This window comes from Dryas octopetala, chromosome 8 (genome assembly GCF_963921425.1).
Source record: "Dryas octopetala chromosome 8, drDryOcto1.1, whole genome shotgun sequence".
In the NCBI taxonomy this organism is placed as follows: Eukaryota; Viridiplantae; Streptophyta; class Magnoliopsida; order Rosales; family Rosaceae; genus Dryas; species Dryas octopetala.
In genome coordinates, this window is record NC_141373.1 from 4,123,451 (window position 1) to 4,145,083 (window position 21,633).

The 21,633-nt window shown below is 35.9% G+C and overlaps 2 protein-coding genes, 1 long non-coding RNA gene and 1 pseudogene across 4 annotated transcripts; 1 reads left to right on the forward strand and 3 right to left on the reverse strand.

Annotated features, from left to right (window-relative positions):
* Window positions 1–5,977: 5,977 nt before the first annotated feature.
* Window positions 5,978–7,911, reverse strand: OTP80 (Tetratricopeptide repeat (TPR)-like superfamily protein). The gene has a single exon (XM_086254591.1). It carries the CDS (start codon window positions 7,909–7,911, stop codon window positions 6,019–6,021), a length of 1,893 nt encoding a protein of 630 aa, XP_086110717.1. The 3' UTR covers window positions 5,978–6,018.
* Window positions 7,912–10,813: 2,902 nt separating this feature from the next.
* Window positions 10,814–12,228, reverse strand: LOC147276200 (uncharacterized). The gene is made up of 4 exons (XM_086254593.1): window positions 12,058–12,228; window positions 11,589–11,687; window positions 11,327–11,478; window positions 10,814–11,201 (listed from the first exon to the last, which is right to left on the reverse strand). The coding sequence occupies exons 1-4, from the start codon at window positions 12,226–12,228 to the stop codon at window positions 10,814–10,816; spliced, it is 810 nt and encodes a 269-aa protein (XP_086110719.1).
* Window positions 12,229–14,445: 2,217 nt separating this feature from the next.
* On the forward strand, window positions 14,446–15,929 carry LOC147276201 (uncharacterized; annotated as a pseudogene).
* Window positions 15,930–16,301: 372 nt separating this feature from the next.
* Window positions 16,302–20,822, reverse strand: LOC147276202 (uncharacterized). Of its 2 annotated transcripts, none has more exons than XR_015123860.1 (4): window positions 18,120–20,822; window positions 17,928–18,017; window positions 16,943–17,259; window positions 16,302–16,855 (listed from the first exon to the last, which is right to left on the reverse strand). It is a non-coding gene; the product is annotated as an uncharacterized LOC147276202 (long non-coding RNA). The 2 variants fall into 2 exon arrangements; XR_015123859.1 differs by having other exon boundaries at window positions 16,943–17,753.
* Window positions 20,823–21,633: the final 811 nt, after the last annotated feature.

A 21,633-nucleotide genomic window follows, 5' to 3' on the forward strand; every position in this document is an offset into this window, starting at 1 on the left:
GCGCAGTAGGGGTGGAGAGAGAGAGAGAGAGAGAGAGAGAGAGAGAGAGAGAGAGAGAGAGAGAAGAAGAAGAAGAAAAACAGTGGACTCGGGGGGAATTGGGGAAAGAAAGAAAAGGGAGAAAAAAAAAAGAAAGGAAAAAAAAGAAAAAAAGAAAGGAAAAAAAGAAAAGAAAAAAAGAAAAGAAAAAAGAAAGGAAAAAAAGAAAGGAAAAAAAGAAAAAAGAAAAGAAAAAAAGAAAAAGAAGAAGAAAAAAAAGAGAAAAAAAAATTAAAAGGTTTAGGGTAGATTGGAGTTTGGGGCCTTTGGTCAATTGTAAAGAAAATAAAATAGTTTGGGTTTTTATTTGGCTTTTTTGGAGTTTTATGTAGTTGTTTTTAAACCCTAAATTTGTAAACTCTAATATATTTCAATATAAAAAATAATTTAAAATACTCTAAAGAACCTAAACCCTAATATCATATACCATATTCTAGTTTGAGGTTTTTGGGCAATTGAAAAAAAAAATGATTTGAAATTTCGTTTGGCCGTGTTGGAGTTTCGTTTAATTGTTTTTAAACCCTAAACCAATAAACTCTAATACCTTTTTATATAAAAAATAATTAAAAATATCCTAAAGGACCTAAACCCTAATATTCTATACGATATCTTAAATAATATAGAGTATAGATTATAAAGTATATAGAATTTAGTGTATATATTATAGAGTATAAATAATATATCAATTTTATTTATTCATTATACTAATTTTATTTCATAGTATTTGCCTCCAGCGCGCATTATATTCATCACATATCACATGAAACCTACCATATAATTTGATTTTTTTCAATGTTTTTTATCAATGTAGTAGATAATATGTTAAATAAACATATTGTGAAGTTTCATTCAAAATTTCCGTATTTTGATAATAATTTCCATCATTTCCGTCGAATTTTTGTCGAAATTTAAAAATCTTCGAAATTTCCGTCGAAATTTCCATCGAAATTTCCATCGAAATTTCCTCGAAACCCGAAATTTTATTCCTTGGTCATAACCTTATCGGTGTCATTATTTGTTTAATATGAAAATCATTATTTGTTTAATATGAAATTGAGTGATTATACCACTTCATGAGATAGGGTAGGTGTATTATTGCTATTTGCAGGCCTACAAGCAAGAAAAATACGACACCGGGAAAAATAATAAAATAAAAGAGATCGAGAGAGATAAGATCATAAAAGAACCTGAAAGTATTAAAAGAAAATAAAAATAATATGGAAATTATGTTTTTTTTACACCAGATAAAATTATTTTTCTCTATTAAACTTTGTCAATATCCTAGTAAAATTATGGCTTATTCATACCACTGCCTCATGTAAGATACACTTTTTTTCACTTTGCCTCCTGAAACTTAAATCCTCTCAGTTTGCCACCTGAACTTCAAACAGTTGTTGCAAAAAACCCTATGCCGTCAACTCTGTCAATTTTTCCGTTAAAAAAGATGATGTGACACCTATATGGCATAAGTGGGACCCTTTTCTAGTTATGTAACATCCATACAGACACTAAAAATTATAAAAAATTGACATTAAGCTCGAAATTTGCAACGTCCCCTACTCATATAATCGTATTTTTTATAATTTTTAGTGTCTGCATGGATGTTACATAACTAGAAAAGGGTTTCACCCATGTCATATAGGTGCCACATCAGCTTTTTTAACAGAAAAATTGACAGAGTTGACGGTATAGGGTTTTTTGCAACAATTGTTTGAAGTTCAGGTGGCAAACTGAAAGAATTTAAGTTTCAGGGGGTAAAGTGAAAAAAAGTGTATCTTACAGGGACAATGGTATGAATAAGCCATGATACAAAGTTTAATAGAGACAAAGTTTATTTTACAAAGTGATTTGTAATCATTATATGCATTTATTTTTATGGATACATTATAACTGACGAGAGAGTAAGACATGAGAGTTGTTCTGTCACTCAAAACTCAAGCTTTTTTTATATACATTTTCTGTTATTATCAAGCTTTTTATATGATTGTCTAGTCAACAAATATTGTTGTCACGATTGATTATTGCTTAGCAAAATTCCAAAGCCCGAGTTCTTCACATGAAATTGAGGAGTCTTCAAACATTTAATAAATGTCATGTTTTTAATTGTCAATCAGTTTTGAGATCTGAAAATTTCATTTTTTATACAATTTTTATGGCTAGTTAGTCAATCTATCTTCTCCAGCCCAAAAATATAGAATAATTCTTGATAATTAATACTTTTCATTGGATTTGGGGGTCTTATAGATTTTTAGTTTCTTGGTCAACAACATAAAAAATCAAAATCAAAACACAACTTTTCCACTCCAAGAAATTTTTTGGGAAATGTTGAAAATAAAGTTATTCTTTTGTGTGCATTAAAAGATGTTTAGCCTTTTTATTTAAAAATTTTAAAATTGAACTCTTGAGTAATGCTCAAGTTCTTCTCAAAAAATGTTTTAATAGTGTTGATGCAAATTCTCGTAAGGTAGATGCAACAACTTAGAATAGCTGATCTGGCTGATCAGATGCTTTGCTGGATGATGAAGTGGACGTTGATTGAGATCTTCCTGCAAAAGAAACAAGATCAAAGGAGATGGACCGGTGTGGTACCAGCTAAACACGCTCTGATGATGAAATCAGTGATGGTGTTTGATGGGGGATGAGGAAGAACAGAGGATGAACTTGGGAGAATAGGAAGAACAAGGCAAATGTTCTGGGTTATTCTCAGCCAGTTGAGTAAGCTCTTTGGTGAGTGGGAATTTTTGTATAAGTGTTTTTGGGTGGATGCGTAGATATCCATTTTGTGCACATATAGTGCCTTATATAGGCAAAGGAAGACTTAATGAATAAGTTACCTGCATGTGAATGAATGGTTGCCAGAGACCCACGCACCTGGTCAGACCTAGTTGCATGCCCAGCTGCTCACCTCCTCAGCATTCAATGCTGCAATGAATGCCCCATTAAATGCAAGGTTGGAAGGTTCAGGCAAACTGCCCCAGTAGTCATGAATGCAGACTGGATATTCTATCTGTCAGAAGATTTGTGTCAGGTGCATTTAAGTGTGGCGGTTCGTCCCAGCGTGATCTTCCTGGGAATGGCGGCGGAGAGCCGAGCCGAGCCGATACGAACACATGTTCTTATGCGAAGACACGAAGTCCATGTGTGGTCGGATCGGACATGGGATTCCAGACCGAGCCGGTCCAGTAGATTGGGGTCTTTCCGAGCCTTAACTGGTCGACGCTAGAACTCGAAAGAAGACCATCTCCTGTGCCGAGCCGAGCCGAACCGGAATGATCGTGGGAAGATGGACACTCGATCCCTTGGAAGATCATCGGTTCGGCTCGGACCGAACATGGTGGGCCCGGCGCGGAAACTCGGTCTGAGCTGGCAGAGGAAATGCCGATCAGTGATGACGTGGAGGTCAAAGTTTGAACACAGAGAGTCAACTCCGAGGTGGGTGTTGACCAGCCACGTGTCGAGCCGTGATTGGCTGTTCGGATAGATGTGGATTTTCCCACAAACAAATAGTCTATGAGTAATCTTGTGGAGTAGTGTTTGAAGAAAATTTGAGTACTGCTCAAGAATTAGTTTATAAAAATATTTTTAAAAAAGTTGAAAACTTTTATTGACTCAAATTTTTAACCTATATTTCCATCTATTGTTGCTTATAAGAGGGAAACGATTAGAACATAAGAACATTCATTAACCACGTGCGGAGGATAGCAAATAAGTTAGGCATACGAGACAAATATATATTGTTTGGTTTTAGAACAAGACATGACATGATTGTGGACTGAAAAGCACTTCACTCCAAACTCTTAGCAAAAGTTCAAAGTCTTTAATCTTACCATTCTCCCTTGAAAAAAGAAAAAGAAAGATAATAGAATATATTTGTTGGATACTTTTATGCCAAACATCTTTCGAGAAGATGTATATAATTATCATAAAATGTACTATATAATGTTGTCAAAATCTATTAATGAATATCTTTATTAATTTAGAACCGTATTTGTATATATGATTCTTATTAACAGACTAACAGTCTCTTAATAAAAGAAAAAAAAAGGTATATATATCATTATGATGATGGGAACCGTTATTGATATTATTGTGTTTAACCAATTCGGAACTTCAGTGGCCAAGTACTTCTGAAACATCCCATTCATAGTTAGACTAATAATGTAGACAATAATATAAAATCAATTTAATGGGTATAAAATCGATGTTGATGCCTAAGATATTTGGTTGGCCCAAAAGCTGCCCAATGGCCGGCCCAAGTAACAAAAGCCCATCGACATTTCTGACATCTTATAATACATGACTTGCTATAAATTATAAGATTCATAATGAACTCATATTTAAATAATTGGAATACAATGAGTGTGTAACAGTAATTTTTAGATGCACATGAGTAATGTGTACCACATCTTTAATAGAGTGGTTCCTCCTCTATTGGAAATGTGGTACAAAAATGTGATAGAAATGCTTTCATCCCATACGCATACTAGACTAACCTATTTAGATGAACTGTATATATATGATTTTTTGTTTTGGTGAATAATTGGCGATGAACTGTATTGATTTTTCATCAGACCCAGAAAATTCAGAGCATCTTTAAATCCATCCTGAACCAATAACATACTAGTCAACAATTTGTATGTATATATGCCATGGTTTGAGCTGCCTTTCACTGACCAAATCGTTGAGGAACTTGTATGTATCTATTGCCCTGTTCTTTCTGCAATATGCATTTACAATCAAATCAAAAGCATAACCAGCAGAGGCAACCCCCTCTTTAGGACGGCAATGAGCATTGAATTGGTCAACACATTCCCACTCTCTGTAAAGATCCTCACAACCCTACAAAATAGACCCATGTATATGATTTAAAAATCATGTATAAAGAGAAAGTCTTAGGTATAATGTTGAAAATAAAGTTTGGAAGTTGGAATTGGTAGTTATGAGGTGCGATGCAATACGCATGATGATGAGGGTTCATGTGTATGAGGTAAACCTCAAATGATGCATGTCTGAGATAAAAGGTAGCTCAAAACTTTAGTCTAAAAAGGAAACTCACTCTTCTATGCTTGAATAATTAAGACATGAGCCAAACCAGCTAGCTAGCAAGCCATAACTACTCACCAGCCACCATCGACATATATGGCAAAGCCTCAAAGCCTCTTTTCGGTCTTCTTCAAATTAATACTTCATATGAATCTCACTCGTCACCAGATCAAATAGAATGTATGTATAGCAACAAGTGAGATTCATATGAAGCATGAACCCAAGAGGACAGTAATTCCCGAAGTTGCTTGGGACCTGAGAAAGATCAACAGCAACATGGGTTCTGGAAGAGAGATTGAGGTGTGCTTAATTTAAGACTCCAGGATTATAGGGAAGTGTTCCCCGGCCAACTAGAAAACGCAAAAGGAAGTCATGGTTTTATTCTGGTGTAGGCCATATGAGAAAGAAACTGAGGGTGATGGAAATGGTTTCCAAAGGCAAAATTAAACTACAGATGTCTGCAATTTTGGAGAAGCTATATATATATATACATATACATTACACTGGTTGAGACTTGAGACTAAAGAACTTTTTAATTGATTCCTTTTAGTGGAATAAATTAAAGTTTTTCCTTTCTTCACTTGGAGAGGATAATATTTCATATTTGATACACACAGACTCCAAAGAAAACAGGACAATTATTGAAGTTAATGGAAAGGTCGTCTAAAGAGAAGGAATATCATTTTCTTGGCTGGCATGCATGGGTTTGCCCTCTGATAAATTAGTGGTTGTTTTTTATTTTTTATTTTCTGGCACTGAAACAATGAAACATGCCAACACTGTCAAGGACAGAAGAGATTAATGGGTATATTCCAACTTGTCAAGAAGCGCTCAATTCTCAAACAATGAAAATTTGTAAATCTAGGGTAAAGAAACAATATACACTTCACAATGCTGTTTTGTTTTTTTGGTTTTGTATATATTAAGTTTTTTATTTCACCAATAATCACCACAAGAACAAGCACCATTCTCAAAGTGGTGGAACCTATTGCGATCCCTCACCACAATCTTTCTTTTGGTAACCTTAGCTATCAACTTGATTATTGAGTGACAATCATTGCAAACCCTTAAATTTTTCACAATCCTTAAAGTGGTACTTGGTTTTGTAGAGATTAGCCCGTAGCATATGGCAAGCCTCTCACTGTGTATTGCCAGAGCCCATTCCTTTTGCCTATCCTCAATGTCATGCAAAACCTCCTCTGTCGCCGGCGAGTATCCTTCTGATTTCAGGACATGGTTTAGCTCCTTTAACTTTTTGTAGATTTCTTCTTTTTTGGGGTGTCTGAGGTCTCCCAAAAGGAACTCATGGATCCCATTGTTCACTTCAATCGAGCTACAACCAGGCTCCTTTGCAGTTCCACCTTCCTTCATATCTGCTCTCACTTGTGCAGCCTCTTCCCATCTACCTGATGAAGCATAGACGTTTGATAGTAGAACGTAAGTACCCGAATCTGCATTGCCACAATTTACCAACATTTCGGCTACCCTTTCTCCTAGTTCAAGGTTTCCGTGGATTTTACAAGCACTTAGCAAAGCGCCCAACATGATATGATCTGGTGCCAATTTCATTCTTGTAATGAAATTGTATGCCTCCTCAAGTTGACCTGAGCGGCCTAGAAGATCAACCATGCATCCGTAGTGTTCTATTTGTGGTTGAATACCATAACCACTAGTCATGGAATGAAACATCTCAAATCCCGACTCCAACAAACCTCCATGGCTACAAGCATTCAATACTTTAACAAAAGTAATGCTATTTGGCCTAAGCCCTTGTTTTATCATCTCCCGGAACATTTGGATAGCCTCAATGCTCTTCCCATGCATAGCAAGCCCCTCAATCATGGAATTATAGCTACTTACATCTCTCACTTTCATCTTTCTAAACACTTCTAATGCCTCATCAATATCACCACACCTCGAATACATATTAATCAGAGCACCACCCACAATGTAATTGAATTCAATGCCATACTTATCCATGTAAGAGTGAACCCATCCTCCGAGCTCCAATGCTCCCAACTGCGAACAAGCAGACAGAACACAAACAATGGTAACTTCATTAGGCCTCACATTCTTCCTCTGCATCTCCCTAAACACCTCCAAAGCCCTATTTATCTCTCCATTCCTAACCAACCCATCAATCATCGCAGTCCAACAAACCGTATCCTTTGTCCTAAGCCGGTCGAAAACCCCACCTGCCTCCTCAACTAATCCATAGTCAACATAACAAGTCATCATGACTGTCGACGCAACAACATCCCCTTCAGGCATTTCGTCGAAAACCCGTCGTGCATATTCAAACTCACCACACTTCCCGTAAAGACCCATCAGCTTCATCCTTATCGATCTATTCTCCGACAACCCAAGCTTCAAAACCTGGGCATGAACTTCTCTGCCCTCCTCCAAAGCCAACCCAAAGCCACAAGCTTTCAACACAGAAGTGACGGCATAGTTATCCGATAAAACAAAATCATTAACCATTTGACAGTAAAGACGAATCCCCTCAAGGTAGAAACCAGACGACACCAACCCATCAATGAGAGCTGTGTAGAGGTAAACATTTGGGGCTTGGATGCGCTGGAAAATCTTGGAGGCGTAGTCAATGGAGTTGAAGTCGGAGCAAAGACGAAGAAGCTCGAAAACGACAAATGGGTCTTGCTCTTGGCCAGTTCTTATGATTTTGGCGTGTATTTGTGCAATCTGAGAAACATGTTTGCATTTATGCAACAGAGAGATGACTTCTCTCCGGTTTTGGGAATTCCTGGGTTTTGGATTTGAATTTTGCGGGAATACCGAGTTCCCTATAACCACGGTCGTTGAGTAACCCATAGTCTTGACCAAAAAAAAAAAAAAAAAGGGTAACCCATAGTCTTAATTCCAGTCCAAACAAGGGACAGGGTCAAAGGACTGCTACTCTATCTGTAGTTTTCTACCATCACTAAGTTAAATACTAAATTATTTTCATCATAATCAGCCCGAAAAAATTTTCATCACAAGTTCGTTTTTGGTACAATGTTAACATATTTAATGGTAGAACATCTATACAATAATAGTGGAAAGGGGAAGTCCTCAACATCTAATGGTCAAAAAACGTTTGCATGTCATGCGATAACCGTATTGTAGAATTTTCGTTATTCTTGGTGTATTTCAAATTATACCAAATAACATCTCAAATCATGTCTTAACACTTCCAAAGTCATACCTTAGAGTTTCTCAAGTCGTTCCTTAGCGCATCCAAAGTTATTTATGGAAAATTTCAGTTCGTAACTCGAGAGATTTTAAATGTTTATACCTTTGATGCATTTCAAATTGTATCCAGTCATATTCGAAGTCATGTTTTGACGCTTTTAAAGTCATACCTTAGAATTTCTGAAGTCGTTCCTTAGGGCATCCCAAGTCGTTCGTTAAAAATTTCAGTTCGTAACTCGAGGGATTTTAAATATTTATACCTTTGATGTATTTCAAATTGTACCTAATGACATCCTAAGTCATGTCTAGACGCTTCCAAAGTCATATCTTAGAGTTTCTCAAGTCGTTCTTTAGGCATCTCCAGTCGTTCCTAAGGGCATCCCAAATTATTTGTTGAAAATTTCAATTCGTAACTCAAGGGATTTTAAATGTTTATACCCTTGGTGCATTTGAAATTGTACTTAATGACATCCAAAGTCATGTCTTGACGCTTCCAAAGTCATATCTTAGAATTTCTCAAGTCGTTCCTTAGAGCATCTCCAGTCGTTCCTAAAGGCATCCCAAATCATTTGTTGAAAATTTTAATTCGTAACTCGAGAGATTTTAAATATTTATACTCTTGGTACATTTCAAATTGTACCTAATGACATCCTAAGTCATGTCTTGATGCTTCCAAAGTCATTTTTTAGAGTTTCACAAGTCGTTCCTTAGGGCATCTCCAGTCGTTCCTAAAGGCATCTCAAGTCATTTGTTGAAAATTTCAAATCGTAACTCAAGAGATTTTAAATGTTTATACCCTTGGTGCATTTCAAATTGTACCTAGTAACATCCAAAGTCATGTCTTGATGCTTCCAAAGTCATATCTTAGAGTTTCTAAAGTCATTCTTTAAGGCATCTCGAGTCGTTTCTAAGGGCATCCCAAGTCATTGTTGAAAATTTCAGTTTGTAACTCGAGGGATTTTAAATGTTTATACCCTTGGTGTATTTCAAATTGTACCCAGTGACATTCTAAGTCATCTCTTGATGCTTCCAAAGTCATATATTAGAATTTCCCAAATCGTTCCTTAGGGCATCTTCAATCGTTCCTTAGGACATCCCAAATAGTTAGTTGAAAATTTCAGTTCGTAACTTGAGAGATTTTAAGTATTTATACTCTTGGTGCATTTTAAATTGCACCTAGTGACATCCTAAGTCATGTCTTGATGCTTCCAAAGTCATATCTTAGAGTTTCTCAAGTCGTTTTTTAGGGCATCTCCAGTCGTTCCTAAGGGCATTCTAAATCATTTGTTGAAAATTTCAATTCGTAACTCAAGAGATTTTAAATGTTTAAACCCTTGGTGCATTTCAAATTGTACCCAGTGACATCCTAAGTCATGTCTTGGCGATTCCAAAGTCATTTCTTAGAGTTTTTCAAGTCGTTCCTTAGGACATTCCAAGTCGTTCCTTGAGAATTTCACTTTGTACTTTGAGGTATTTTAAATGTTTATGCCCTTGGTGCATTTCAAATTGTACCTAGTGACATTCTAAGTCATATTTTGACGCTTACCAAGTCATTCCCTTGAGTATGTTTCTCAAATCGTGCTTTTGAGCATCTCAAGTCGTTTCTTAGGGCATCTCAAGTCGTTCATTGAGAATTTCAGTTCGTACCTTAAGGTATTTTAAATGTTTATCCTATTGATGCATTTAAAATTGTACCTAGTGACATTCTAAGTCATTTTTTGACGCTTCACAAGTCATACTATAGAGTTTCTCAAGTCATTCCTTAGGGCATCTCATGTCGTTTGTTGAAAATTTCAGTTCGTAACTCGAGGGATCTTAAATGTTTATACCCTTTGTGCATTTCAAATTGTACCTAGTGACATCTCAAGTCATGTCTTGACGCTTCCAAAGTCATACTTTAGAATTTCTTAAGTCATATCTCTAGTCGTTCCTTAGGGCATTTCAAGTCATTCGTTGAAAATTTCAATTCGTAACTTAAGAGATTTTAAATGTTTATACTCTTGGTTCATTTCAAATTGTACTCAGTTACATTCCAAGTCATGTTTTGACAGTTCCCAAGTCATACCCAAGAGTTTCTCCCGTCGTACTTTTGGGTATCTCAAGTCGTTTTTTACCACATTCACATTTCTCTTAAAGACGAAAAAATTTTAGACCAAGCAAAATGCCCACTTTTAGAAGGGTGCCAATTCACTTGAGAAACTTTTACTGGTTGCATTAAGAACCAACACAAAAATAGTGTTTCAGTAGGCATAATGATAAACCCAAATGCCAAGAAAAGAAGCACAATAATGCAATCAACTTCAATTACAAGCTATAAAATACAATGAAGCTGTATTAATTAAGTCACTAAACTAATTCTGAAATAATACCAAAAATTGGATTAAGAAGGGAAAGAAATTCCTGGGTTACATGTAACTCCTGCAACCAGGTTAGCAGAATTCAACTTCAAGTCCTAGTCATGCGGAAAAGATGTTAATCGAATTGGAGTGGAATGCTACCACATGATCCGAGCAATGTGCATATATGCATCAAAATAGCAGTTTCAGGACAGCCAATTCCCAGTAGGGTTGCTCAACCAGATGATCAGTGGGAACTGAGAAAATGAAATACCAAGCAAGATATAGTGATGCATGTTTGCCTCATAACTATTAGCATCAGCATACAAGGTTAACTTGATTGTCTTGGCCAGGAAGATGCCTGAGCACATGGATGTCCATATGATTATCAAGTAGTATGCATAGCTTAATGTGATTCTTCCTAGAACAGCCACACATAACCCTGTGAAGGTGTACCCAGTGTATGCTATCATGTCCAGCAAAGAGGCCTCTCCGCCCCCGAGTGAAGACAGCGATGCCTTCAGCAGCATCACTTGGAGTAACCACCCCACCATTCCCTTCACAAAAAGCCAATTCATGGCTTCTGGGCTAAATCTGGCATGGAAATGGGAATATAACATGTTGAGTATTCATGATATTGCATCAAAAGACAGAAGTGAGTAATGGGTCATATATTTGTTGGACAAATTAAAAGGATGCTACTAAGATTTTGGACTTACTTCCCAGAAAGCCCAAGTGAGATGCCAGCAAGAACCAAGTATGTTGCAAATGTCATGAATGGAATGTATAAATCTGGAGCATTTATGTCAGTAATTGGAGGGTTATAGGAAAGCCTGCCTCCAACCGGCTCTGTTATCCTCGTCCAGTGCCCCTAAACAAAAGGAGATGTTAAACATGTGTTCTTGTAGTTTAGTTATACATTTATATTTGTTTATGATCAGAAGAGGTCATAACCAGCCATATTTTCAGATTTATACATACCCTGTGCAGAAATGGAAACATAATTATCTTTAGTTTGTTCCTGACATAGTGGGCATTCACTTGGAAGTAGTATTGAGGATCCGAGAAGTACTTGCTTATCTGCTCATTTGGGAGTAAAAGTAAAGAGACACAAAAACATTCAAATCACAGAAACAATCTATCATCATGTCATTTGTCATAAAACATTCATTTATATGGTATCATGTGACTTCAAGATCACCATATCACCAAGACTTCTAGGGTGTGCCACATCCAACAAATGGGAAAGCCTTAAAATGATATCAACTTGCAGTCTGAATCAATAACATGACTGCATAGTGTCTCATTATTGTCCATTTCTCTAACTAAGCACAGGCTAAGTTGGATTTCAATTATTCTTGCCTGATTATCCTCAATACTTGTAGATTTGGAATCAATATATAGTTCGAACTCGGATTCCAAAATTAGTGTAGGCTTTCATGCAACTTACATTGCTTTGCACATACTGAGTACTTGAACCACAAATTTTCTTTCCATATGCACCCAGTCCCCCTCGAATGAGTCCTGACCCGGCTCCATAAAATGCATTCCCGAATTGATTTGATGGGGGATTCAGTCCTGGTATGGGAATTCCAGACTGGAATCCTAGATTCTCTTTCATCACTGTAGTTTAATAGGTGAAGGTTTTAAGCACAGAAACATGAAAAGAACAAAAGATGAGCTCCATCAAGCAATAGAATAAACCACATGAGCTGTCCTAACTCAACTTGAGATAACAAAAATTTTATAATTTCTATTGAAGTTCATAACGATAGATCAAAAACTTAATGAAGCCAGCATTTTCGTTTCTTGTAACTTCTGCCACAAGGAAAGCCCTTTCAACCAGTAGAACAAGTTTTTTCATTAAATTGCTCAGTTCTACTCTAATCTAAGGTTCCAGCTAGCAATGTAAGATTTGTTGGAAGGTTCAATCCAATTACTTGTTAGCTCGCTCAATACTAATTATAGACAGGTGTAGCAACATTCACATTTGCAACATGACCCTATAAAAGAAATGTATCATCTGAAAACATAAGATTTTATAGAGAATACAAGATGGTACACATGCCATTTTGCAAACAATAATTTATGTTTTTCTTTTTTGGTACCTGCATTTACCAGAAAACAAACATAATGTACAAGAAAATTTGGAGTCAGACATTCAATGCATGAATGGGTGCAGAGAAAAAAAAAACGTTTCTGCAGATTCATTCTAACAATGATTTGGGTTTCTGAAAACCATTGTTTTAATTGAGAAATCCCAGAAGAAAACAATTCAGGAACAGAACGATGATGACAATTGAAGTCAATTCCCAGATGGGATCACAAATTGCTTGACCTATGAATGTTCATAAGAATGTGGGTAAGAGATGGAGTACCTGGGCCTAATGATAGCTGATCAGCTCCTGAAAAAAACATCTAATAAAACTTTAAGAAACGTAGTCAATGAAATGTACACATGAAAAATGTCCCACGGTGGCACACCTTTGTGATCGTGTTGTACAGAAGACAGAGGAGAGAGATGAAGATCAATGAGGCAGTTAGCAGTAGCAGACCACTCTAATACACATGGCCTATCAGCTTTTGTAGATTATTCACACGTGTCTTCATAGAAAATTCACTAACTGTTGAGACTTATAACACCAGATGACAGAGGATATTTACCCACACCCAACTTATTCTGCTGTCACAAGGCCGCTGTGTGAACTTTCCTCACTAATCCCTCCACAAGTAATCGCACCCAACAAGAAAATAAGGGTAAGTCACTCTTTATTTTATTTTATTTTATTTTTTTACGTTTAGCTTTAAATTATTTCATATCAGATCTTTACATCCAGGTTGTCATCTTTTTAAAATAGGAAAACCTCAGTCCATTGCTTGATGACCTATGGACTTGTCTAATGTTAAGAAATGCAAATGTTTCCCATTGTTGTATGGAAGTTTTTGGGTGGGGTTTTGCAAATGCTTTTCCTATTATCTTACATACCATTTTTTGTTTGGTTGGTCTGACATTTGGTTTCTGCCTAGGAAACTTCAGGGCATGGATGGGAGAACTATTCAGAGCTGTTAAATTTCTTATTTTGGTAAACATAGTGAGACTCTTGTATACGACTCTGATGCAGTAAGTGAAAGGCACCTTAGAATTAACAAACTAAATAAAGGAAAAATGGAGACTCTTGAGTGACTTAGAAAGCTCTTGGGTAAACCCTACTCCATCTTAACCATGCTATATGAGATTGTGGGTCTCTACAGTTCAATTTACTATTATTGCACTGCAAATAGACATATAGCATGTGTTCAATATGACCCAGATTATTACTTGTGAATCATACAAGAGTGGCGATGCTTCTATCTGATGCATTTTTGGACAATGCCAGGAACTCCAGAGTTCTTGTCTTTGAAAATACTCCAGAGTTCTTGTCTTGGAAAACATCATTACTTCTATTGTTCAATCTATATGGTAAATTATATAATTTGTTTTAGGAGCAAGTCATGTTTTCATTGTGGTTTTTTGTAATAACTTCATTGGGAGCCTAAAAGAAGTACAGGGACTTTTGTTGTGTGTGGGACCTGCTTCAAAGTAAGATTAAGTTCCTCAATTATTAAATTTGAACTTAGAAAGCTGGAAATTAAAAGGAGAGCTTTGAACCACTTGCCTTGTATTGGAAAGAAGAGCATTAAATTGCAATACAAGTAATGAACCAATTTTACAACCCTTTTAAAATAGTTCTGGCTTCATAAGATAGTCAAAGTCTGTTTTCAATGTTCAATGCTAAATTTTTATCAAGTTACTTTCACATATCAATTTCACTCACCAGTTGTATCGCAGGTATACTGTATGGTTGCACATTCTTTACAGCCTCACCTGGTAGCTGTTGGAACCAATGTCGGTGTCATTATCAGTGAATTTGATGCGAGATCTCTTCCAGCTGTAGCTCCCCTACCAACACCATCCGGGAGTAAAGAGCATAATGCTGTCTATTTGATTGAAAGGGAACTTAAGCTACTAAACTTTCAGTTATCCCAGACAGCAAATCCATCTCTGGGAAATAATGCTTCTTTTTCGGAAACAGGAAGGCTTAGGGGAGACTCCATTGAAACGTTACATGTCAAACAGATTAAGAAGCACATTAGTACTCCCGTTTCACATGATTCCTATTCAGTTCTTTCCGTAAGCAGTTCGGGAAAGTAAGTTGCATCAGGCACTGTAATTGCGATTTTGAACTACGTTTTGTTTTCAAGCTGTGTAGGGGCATTATTAGACGATAGCATTAGTATTAAATTGAATTAGGTATTCATTCATCTTGAGTTTATGCTTATGCAATGCATATCAATCAGCCTTTTTATTAAACATTCATAGCAGCAAGCAATCAGTGCACCTTGTTTATGATGCCTATCTTTGACCATGTTTCTAGATGTGCTGTATTCTGATGTGATATATGCCGGCTGAAATTATCTAATGGTGTTTATTTCAGCTTGTCATGCTTTTTGGTCTATTGTTAATTGGAGTTTCAGTACTTCATATGGTAATGATTATTCCTTGTTCACTTGGCTTGCCTTGTTTCTCTGTTCTCATTCCTCAAGGCTATGTAGAAGTCTTAACAATTTTTTTATTTGACTAGCTACTGCAACTGATTCAATATAAAGGATGTCCGGGTATTACTTTCATATCAATTGGAAAAATGTCCTTGTATAACTTCTCAAAATCTGCCCGGCAGATACATGACTGCTCATGCCTTATCCCTCAGCCACCCCGGGATCCGTTGCCGGTATCTTCCTGCTTATGGAGATGCTGTTAGTGCTGTGAAATGGTGTCAATCTTTCTCTCTACAGTTTTATACAAATTTAACAATGATTTTTCATGCTACATGTTATTCTCTTATATATGCAGGGCAAATAGGGTTGGCAGAGAACATCATGATGACTTGGCACAATTTTTGCTAGGCATGGGTTATGCTACTGAGGCGTTTCATTTGCCTGGAATATCTAAGAGGTATGCCACTATGCCCTGTATAAATTTATCACAGTGCCTACTGTTGCTCATTTTTGTTTTGTTTATTATTTCCAATTTGAGGGGCTTCTTTTCTTTTGTGTCAAGTATATAACATGTATTGGAAGCTGTCCAAGGAAGAGTGAAATTTGTAAAGGAGTTTTTGGATCTTATTGAGCTGCAGATGCTACTGGACAGGCTGAAATTGCTCGGGAAGCTCTTAAGAGGTTGGATGCTGCAGCTTCTTTAAAAGGAGCTTTACAGGGTCATGAATTAATTAAGGACAAGCTCTGCGCCTAGCCAATCATGGAGAGTTGACACGGTTTATTTAGTGTATGCTGTCCACATCTGAACTTGCTTTTCTTGCATACTAGTTCTGATTTGTTTGGCCTACACTACGATAACTAAACATGGTATGCAACATATAAGGTATTCATAATTGTAACTATGCTAATGTCTTTTCTTGCATACTTTACTTTCTCTGAGCAGTTTGAACCGTATGAGTTAGGTTTGCTAAAAATTTTCGATATTTTTCTTAAATGAATTTTGCTGCTCTTGCACACTGGCCCGACTCCTGGATTGTTCCTTTCGTGAATATCATTGGTCTACTCGTCTTTGCTGTTTTCCAGATTACTTTTATCAGCGATTTTCTTCCTATTTTCATATCATACTTTCTAGAAACAGTTGTAATATCAGTTGGCTCGGGACGTGAAGCAGCATTTTCTGTATTGCTTGTACATTGTACTCCTGAGTGTATTACTTAGACCTAACCTACTCACTGTTATTTGCAGGCTCATGGGCGACCAACATTGAAGAAGTTGGTTCAGGCTTGGAATAAAATGCTACAAAAGGAGGTTATGCACACACCAACAACAAAAACGGACGCTGCTGCTGCATTTTTGGCTTCTCTGGACGAACCAAAGCTTACAAGTTTAGCAGATGCTACCAAGAAACCACCAATATATTGAAATTCTTCCTCCAGCAATGCCATCATGCCGTCTCTTCCAGCTCCTCTTCTTTCTGTTCAAAAGAAACCAGGTCCAGGGGGAGCTCAGAATTCACAGCAGCAACCAGGCAAGCCATTGTTATTAGAAGCACCTCAGATGAATGCCACAATCAGAGGCCCCATCCCAAGAGACCTGTCTCCATGATCTTCGTCCAAGCTTTTGGAAATTAGTAAACTGATTCAATTACAAAACTGGCCTCAGATGGCAGTGGGTGCAGGTCTCGGAACATGGCTAAAACCACAAACCTTTGCCTGGAACAAGGATCAATCAGTTAAAAGAGGGGAAAGAAACAGAAAGTATAATTAAACACATAAAAACAGGAGTGAAAAATCAACAACCTTTAGCAGCTGGTTCAAGCATATCTCTGTAGGGAAACATTTCTTCAGATCATCCACCCCAAAATCATATATCGGAGATGAAGCCAACAAGATCATTCCCATTTCTATGCCATTCAAACAGTAAGCAGAACAACTTTCTCTATAATAAAGCTTCAGTTCAGCTTTACACGCCCGACTACAAAACATGTTGCCACAATACATAGCCGAAATCATAATCTAGATTTTTTACATCTTAAACAAAAGAAAAGGCTATAATGAAATTACATGAAGAACAAATCGAAGTGTCACTTGAGAATCACCCACTGTACACACATGGCCTGAGTACAAAAAAAGAACATCAAAGATATAATCTGACTGACAGAATAAAAGGCATGGATGGGGAGGGAAAGCATGCGAATAAGCATGTTGTTTATTGATATAACATAAAGTAGTATGATATAATTAAGATTAAACCCACATCAAATTTACTAGGTCCCTATAGAAAAATTCATGTGAGTATTATGCATTGGCTATAACTACTTCAACCCCTAGTTATTACCCTAAACCATGTTGATAAAAATAATTTGCAACTTAATTTCCTGCTTATAATCTCAATAAAATACTTCCCTCATTATTCAATCATTTTGTGTTTAGATCAACAATTAGTTACACATGCTTTCATGCAAAAAAAGAGTTAAATATGACCTAATAATCTATTAAACATGTTAACTACAGTAAGAATGTTAGTTATGTCATTTATGCACCACAGAAACTTAACTATGATAATATAAGGCCCTCTCATTGGCACTCCATTTTAGCTTCTTACACTCCACTATGAAGAACATTAAAAAAACAATCATTTTGGATTGCAAGAGGCTCAAATACAATGCTAATAACATTAGCCCAAATATCAAGGTAATTCATCATATCATAGATTAAGTTAATTTCAACATATGTTATGAACACGAATTATGTGTTTACCAAAAGCTTTGTAGCCAAGTAGTACCTCATCCTTTCTCGTAAGAGTACTCAGGGTTCAAATCACAGGAGGACTTTCCGAAGGAGTGCCACTGTACCACCTCACCTTGCGTTATGCCTATTTGAACCAAAGGGGGGAAGAAAAAAGGATCTATTACATCCCTTGTGAGGAAGAGTGCAAAATCATCATTAGAATTAAGATACATCTCAATGAACTTACATCAACTCACTTACCACCGTAGCCACAACATCTATCAACTGCCAAACTACCATCTCCCAATCACCTTCGCTATCAACACTGCTAACACCAATTTAATTAGCACTGCCAAAACCCAATTCAATTTCATGTTCATCAAGATTACCAACATCCTATATTGTGATCGCATTAGCAATCTTTGCTCATTGTTGTTACACTTCTCATTTATTTATCACATACTTTGTAATATTTCACTTTTACCAAACACACTTCCCCTCTGGAAATTTTGATAAGAAAATGTATTTCTTCACTTATACACCAAATGGTGTCATTGCAATTCTTTTTTGCATTAATCATAGTATTCTTTTTGCTTAGATGCATTCTAATTTTTGTTTTCGTAGATGATGGTGAAACATCAATTATTCATTTTCCCTAGAAAAATTCTAAATTTTGACTTTGTAGTCGATATTGAAATAACAATTATATAATCAAAGAGAAATCTAACATTGTTGAAATTAAATTGTACGTCTTGTTTGCTTAAATTTTCATACCTTAATGTTTTCTATTTAATCTATGGCATTGATGCCAAACCTCACCAAGCCAGTCCTTGTTCAACAACTTACACAATTAATACAGATTTAAGCAAAATCTTAATGAGCTCATACAAATTACATATACATTTATGTAAAAGTTAATCACTGAAATTTGATTTTATAATTGACTGTAAAGTAAAAATGCATCCAACTACTACTACTACAAGGACAGCAACCACCAAGAAGATTGAACATTCTGGAAGACATACATACATATATATATATATGACTGACAAACATAACCAACAACTTACACAATTAATGTTGCAACTGATGATCATTTAGTTGCTTGCAACAGATTGAAGTGTGTATATATATATATATATATATAAATGAATTTCGGCAACAGTAATAAGGATCAGAATCCCGCCTGCTAATTAATATATTCTAATTGATATGCCAATTAAAAACATGAGATTAACGGAGCAAAAAAAAATGAAGGTGGAGGATCAAGCAGATGGACTTATGCATATGACAACAAGAAAGAGCACGCATGTAAACAGCCACGGCCCTTTCATGGATGCTGACAAGCGTGCTCTCTCTCGTCGTCACACAACACCAATCATACCTCACCTCATTCTTCATGCATATACATATAATTATATAAAGAGACACTGCAAAAGGCCAGATTATAATATTTAATTTAACAATCAATCACAACAATTGATTAATTGTCAACAAATCAGACATAAATGTCAAGACATAAACAAAATTAGGGGTAAAAGAAAAAGAAAAGAAATTAAGAAATGAATTATATATGTGATAGATAAATATATATATATATATATATGTAATGTATAATACTATAATGTACATACCCTGGCCAAAAAAAAAAAGTAATGTATATATGAATATAGTACCAACTAACCAAAACTCCAATCACCACCAACTAATTAACCTACCACCTGACCTAGATTAATTAGGCACAACCCAAAGAAGCCTCATACTGAAACTAAGGTACTTGGTTTCTTTTTGGAAGTGAACATTGATTCATCATCTGTGACAGTTACCCAATCCCACAATTTCAAATCAACAGATTCATTGGACAACTCTTGAGTTGAATAAACTAATATATATGTAGGATATTAGAAATTACAGATCAAGTAATAATAATAAGAATTTTGTTTTATAATATGACTAGAAGTTATAAAAAAAAAAATTATTAATATGACTAGAGAATTAAGACCTACTGTATAATTAGAGATCAACGAAGATTTTTCTAGTCACCAAAACATGAAATCAAGCACACAGTATCACATGCAAGATACATATATACTATCAGAAACCTCAACTGGGTCCTGATCTTAAGAAAACTTTCTAGAACCCCAACATCTACAACAATATGTAAAACCTCTAATAGAACCTAAACTTGTACACTAAACGTGGAAAAGGAAAAGTCGGATCAGTATCAAGCTTCAAGAAAATGATTATACAAGTTGAATATATAGTCATACCGTATATTATACACCCATGAAATGTAGAAAAGCTTGAGAAATCTAAGATTTCAGTAAGCAAAATCTTGTCCCTGTTGGTGAAAAAAATATAAAAGTTCCATCAAATCTTAATTTCCTCAAAATGCTTTGAAACTCAAACAAACTCAAGCTTTAAATCATAAATTGCTACACAAAAAAGTTTAAGATTATAAGATTAATTATAACATATCCCTTCCTGGCACATCTAAGCTGAAGCTCATGAATATATAGAAAAAAGAAAAAGAAAAAGAAGAAGAATAAAAAAACTTCTTTTCTTTTCCTAAGCTTTCTTAAACACCAAAGTCACAAGTGCATGAACAATATACTTGAAAGAAACCCAAAGCTCCATCTCCCAAGCAGAAACCACCAAAAAATTCAAGAAAAAGACAAATGTATAAACGCAAACTTATACAAAAGAAGTCTAAGCAAGTAGGAAAATTTTAGGCATGATAAGCTCCAAATCCAAACCCTAAAAATTAGACCAAACAAAAAAACCCACCAGACCAAACCAAAACAAAAACAAAAAAGCAACATGCAAAAGAAGTAAAAACCACTTTCAAGTTTCAAAGATGAAGCTGCAAAGCCTGCAATTGCAAAGGTATGAAACCCCTCGAGAAGCCGAGAGAGAGAGAGAGAGAGAGCGAGAGAATAAAAGCAAAGAAGACTAGTGGAAATATGAAACCCTCGAGAAGCCAAATAGTTATATCTATCACAAATAACAGCTCCACACAGACACACTACAAATATCAAGAAGATAACCATTACATCATACAGAATGTCAGTGGACAGATATCAGTTTTTAAATATTTAATATTAAGTAATAGTACTACTTAATCTGTTAATCATGATTATGGATTTACAAATTACAGGAGGGTTTTGCCTTTGATCGCAAAGGTACCATTTTATTTTGGAGAAGTCCATCACTTCCACTTGTTGTAATCATAAATGTGATCAACGGCGAGCATTCATCCACTTGTGACTTGTCCTCTCACCTTTCCTGTGCAATAGAGAGAGCATTAACTATTTAGTGTATTTGGACGCAAAAGGTCGACCCATGTGGGATGTAGAGCCTCCAATGTATTTGACTTCAAGGCCGCGTTTGCCTCACAAACGAAGAAAATCAATTCCTATTTATTTTCTAAGAGGAAATAACAACAAAAAAGTAACAAGTAAATATTTTTTATTTTCATTTTCAGATTTGGTTTGTATAATACATGAAAGAGGAAACAAAAATATCTCCAATAGTACCTTAATGCCCGGCCATTAGTCTCTGTCGGAGGTGGAGATCACGCGTCAAGCAGTGGGTATGGGGCTGACTAATGGGATGATGCATGCATGTGTTTGTGATAAAATTTAATGGATGGATTTGGTTGTCCTTGTTGTCGGATGTTGTGTCTCTTTCTCTGCTCCTCCACAAGCTACGGACTAGAGTTCCTCTTTAAAACCCTATCATCTGCCACACCGACAAGACTT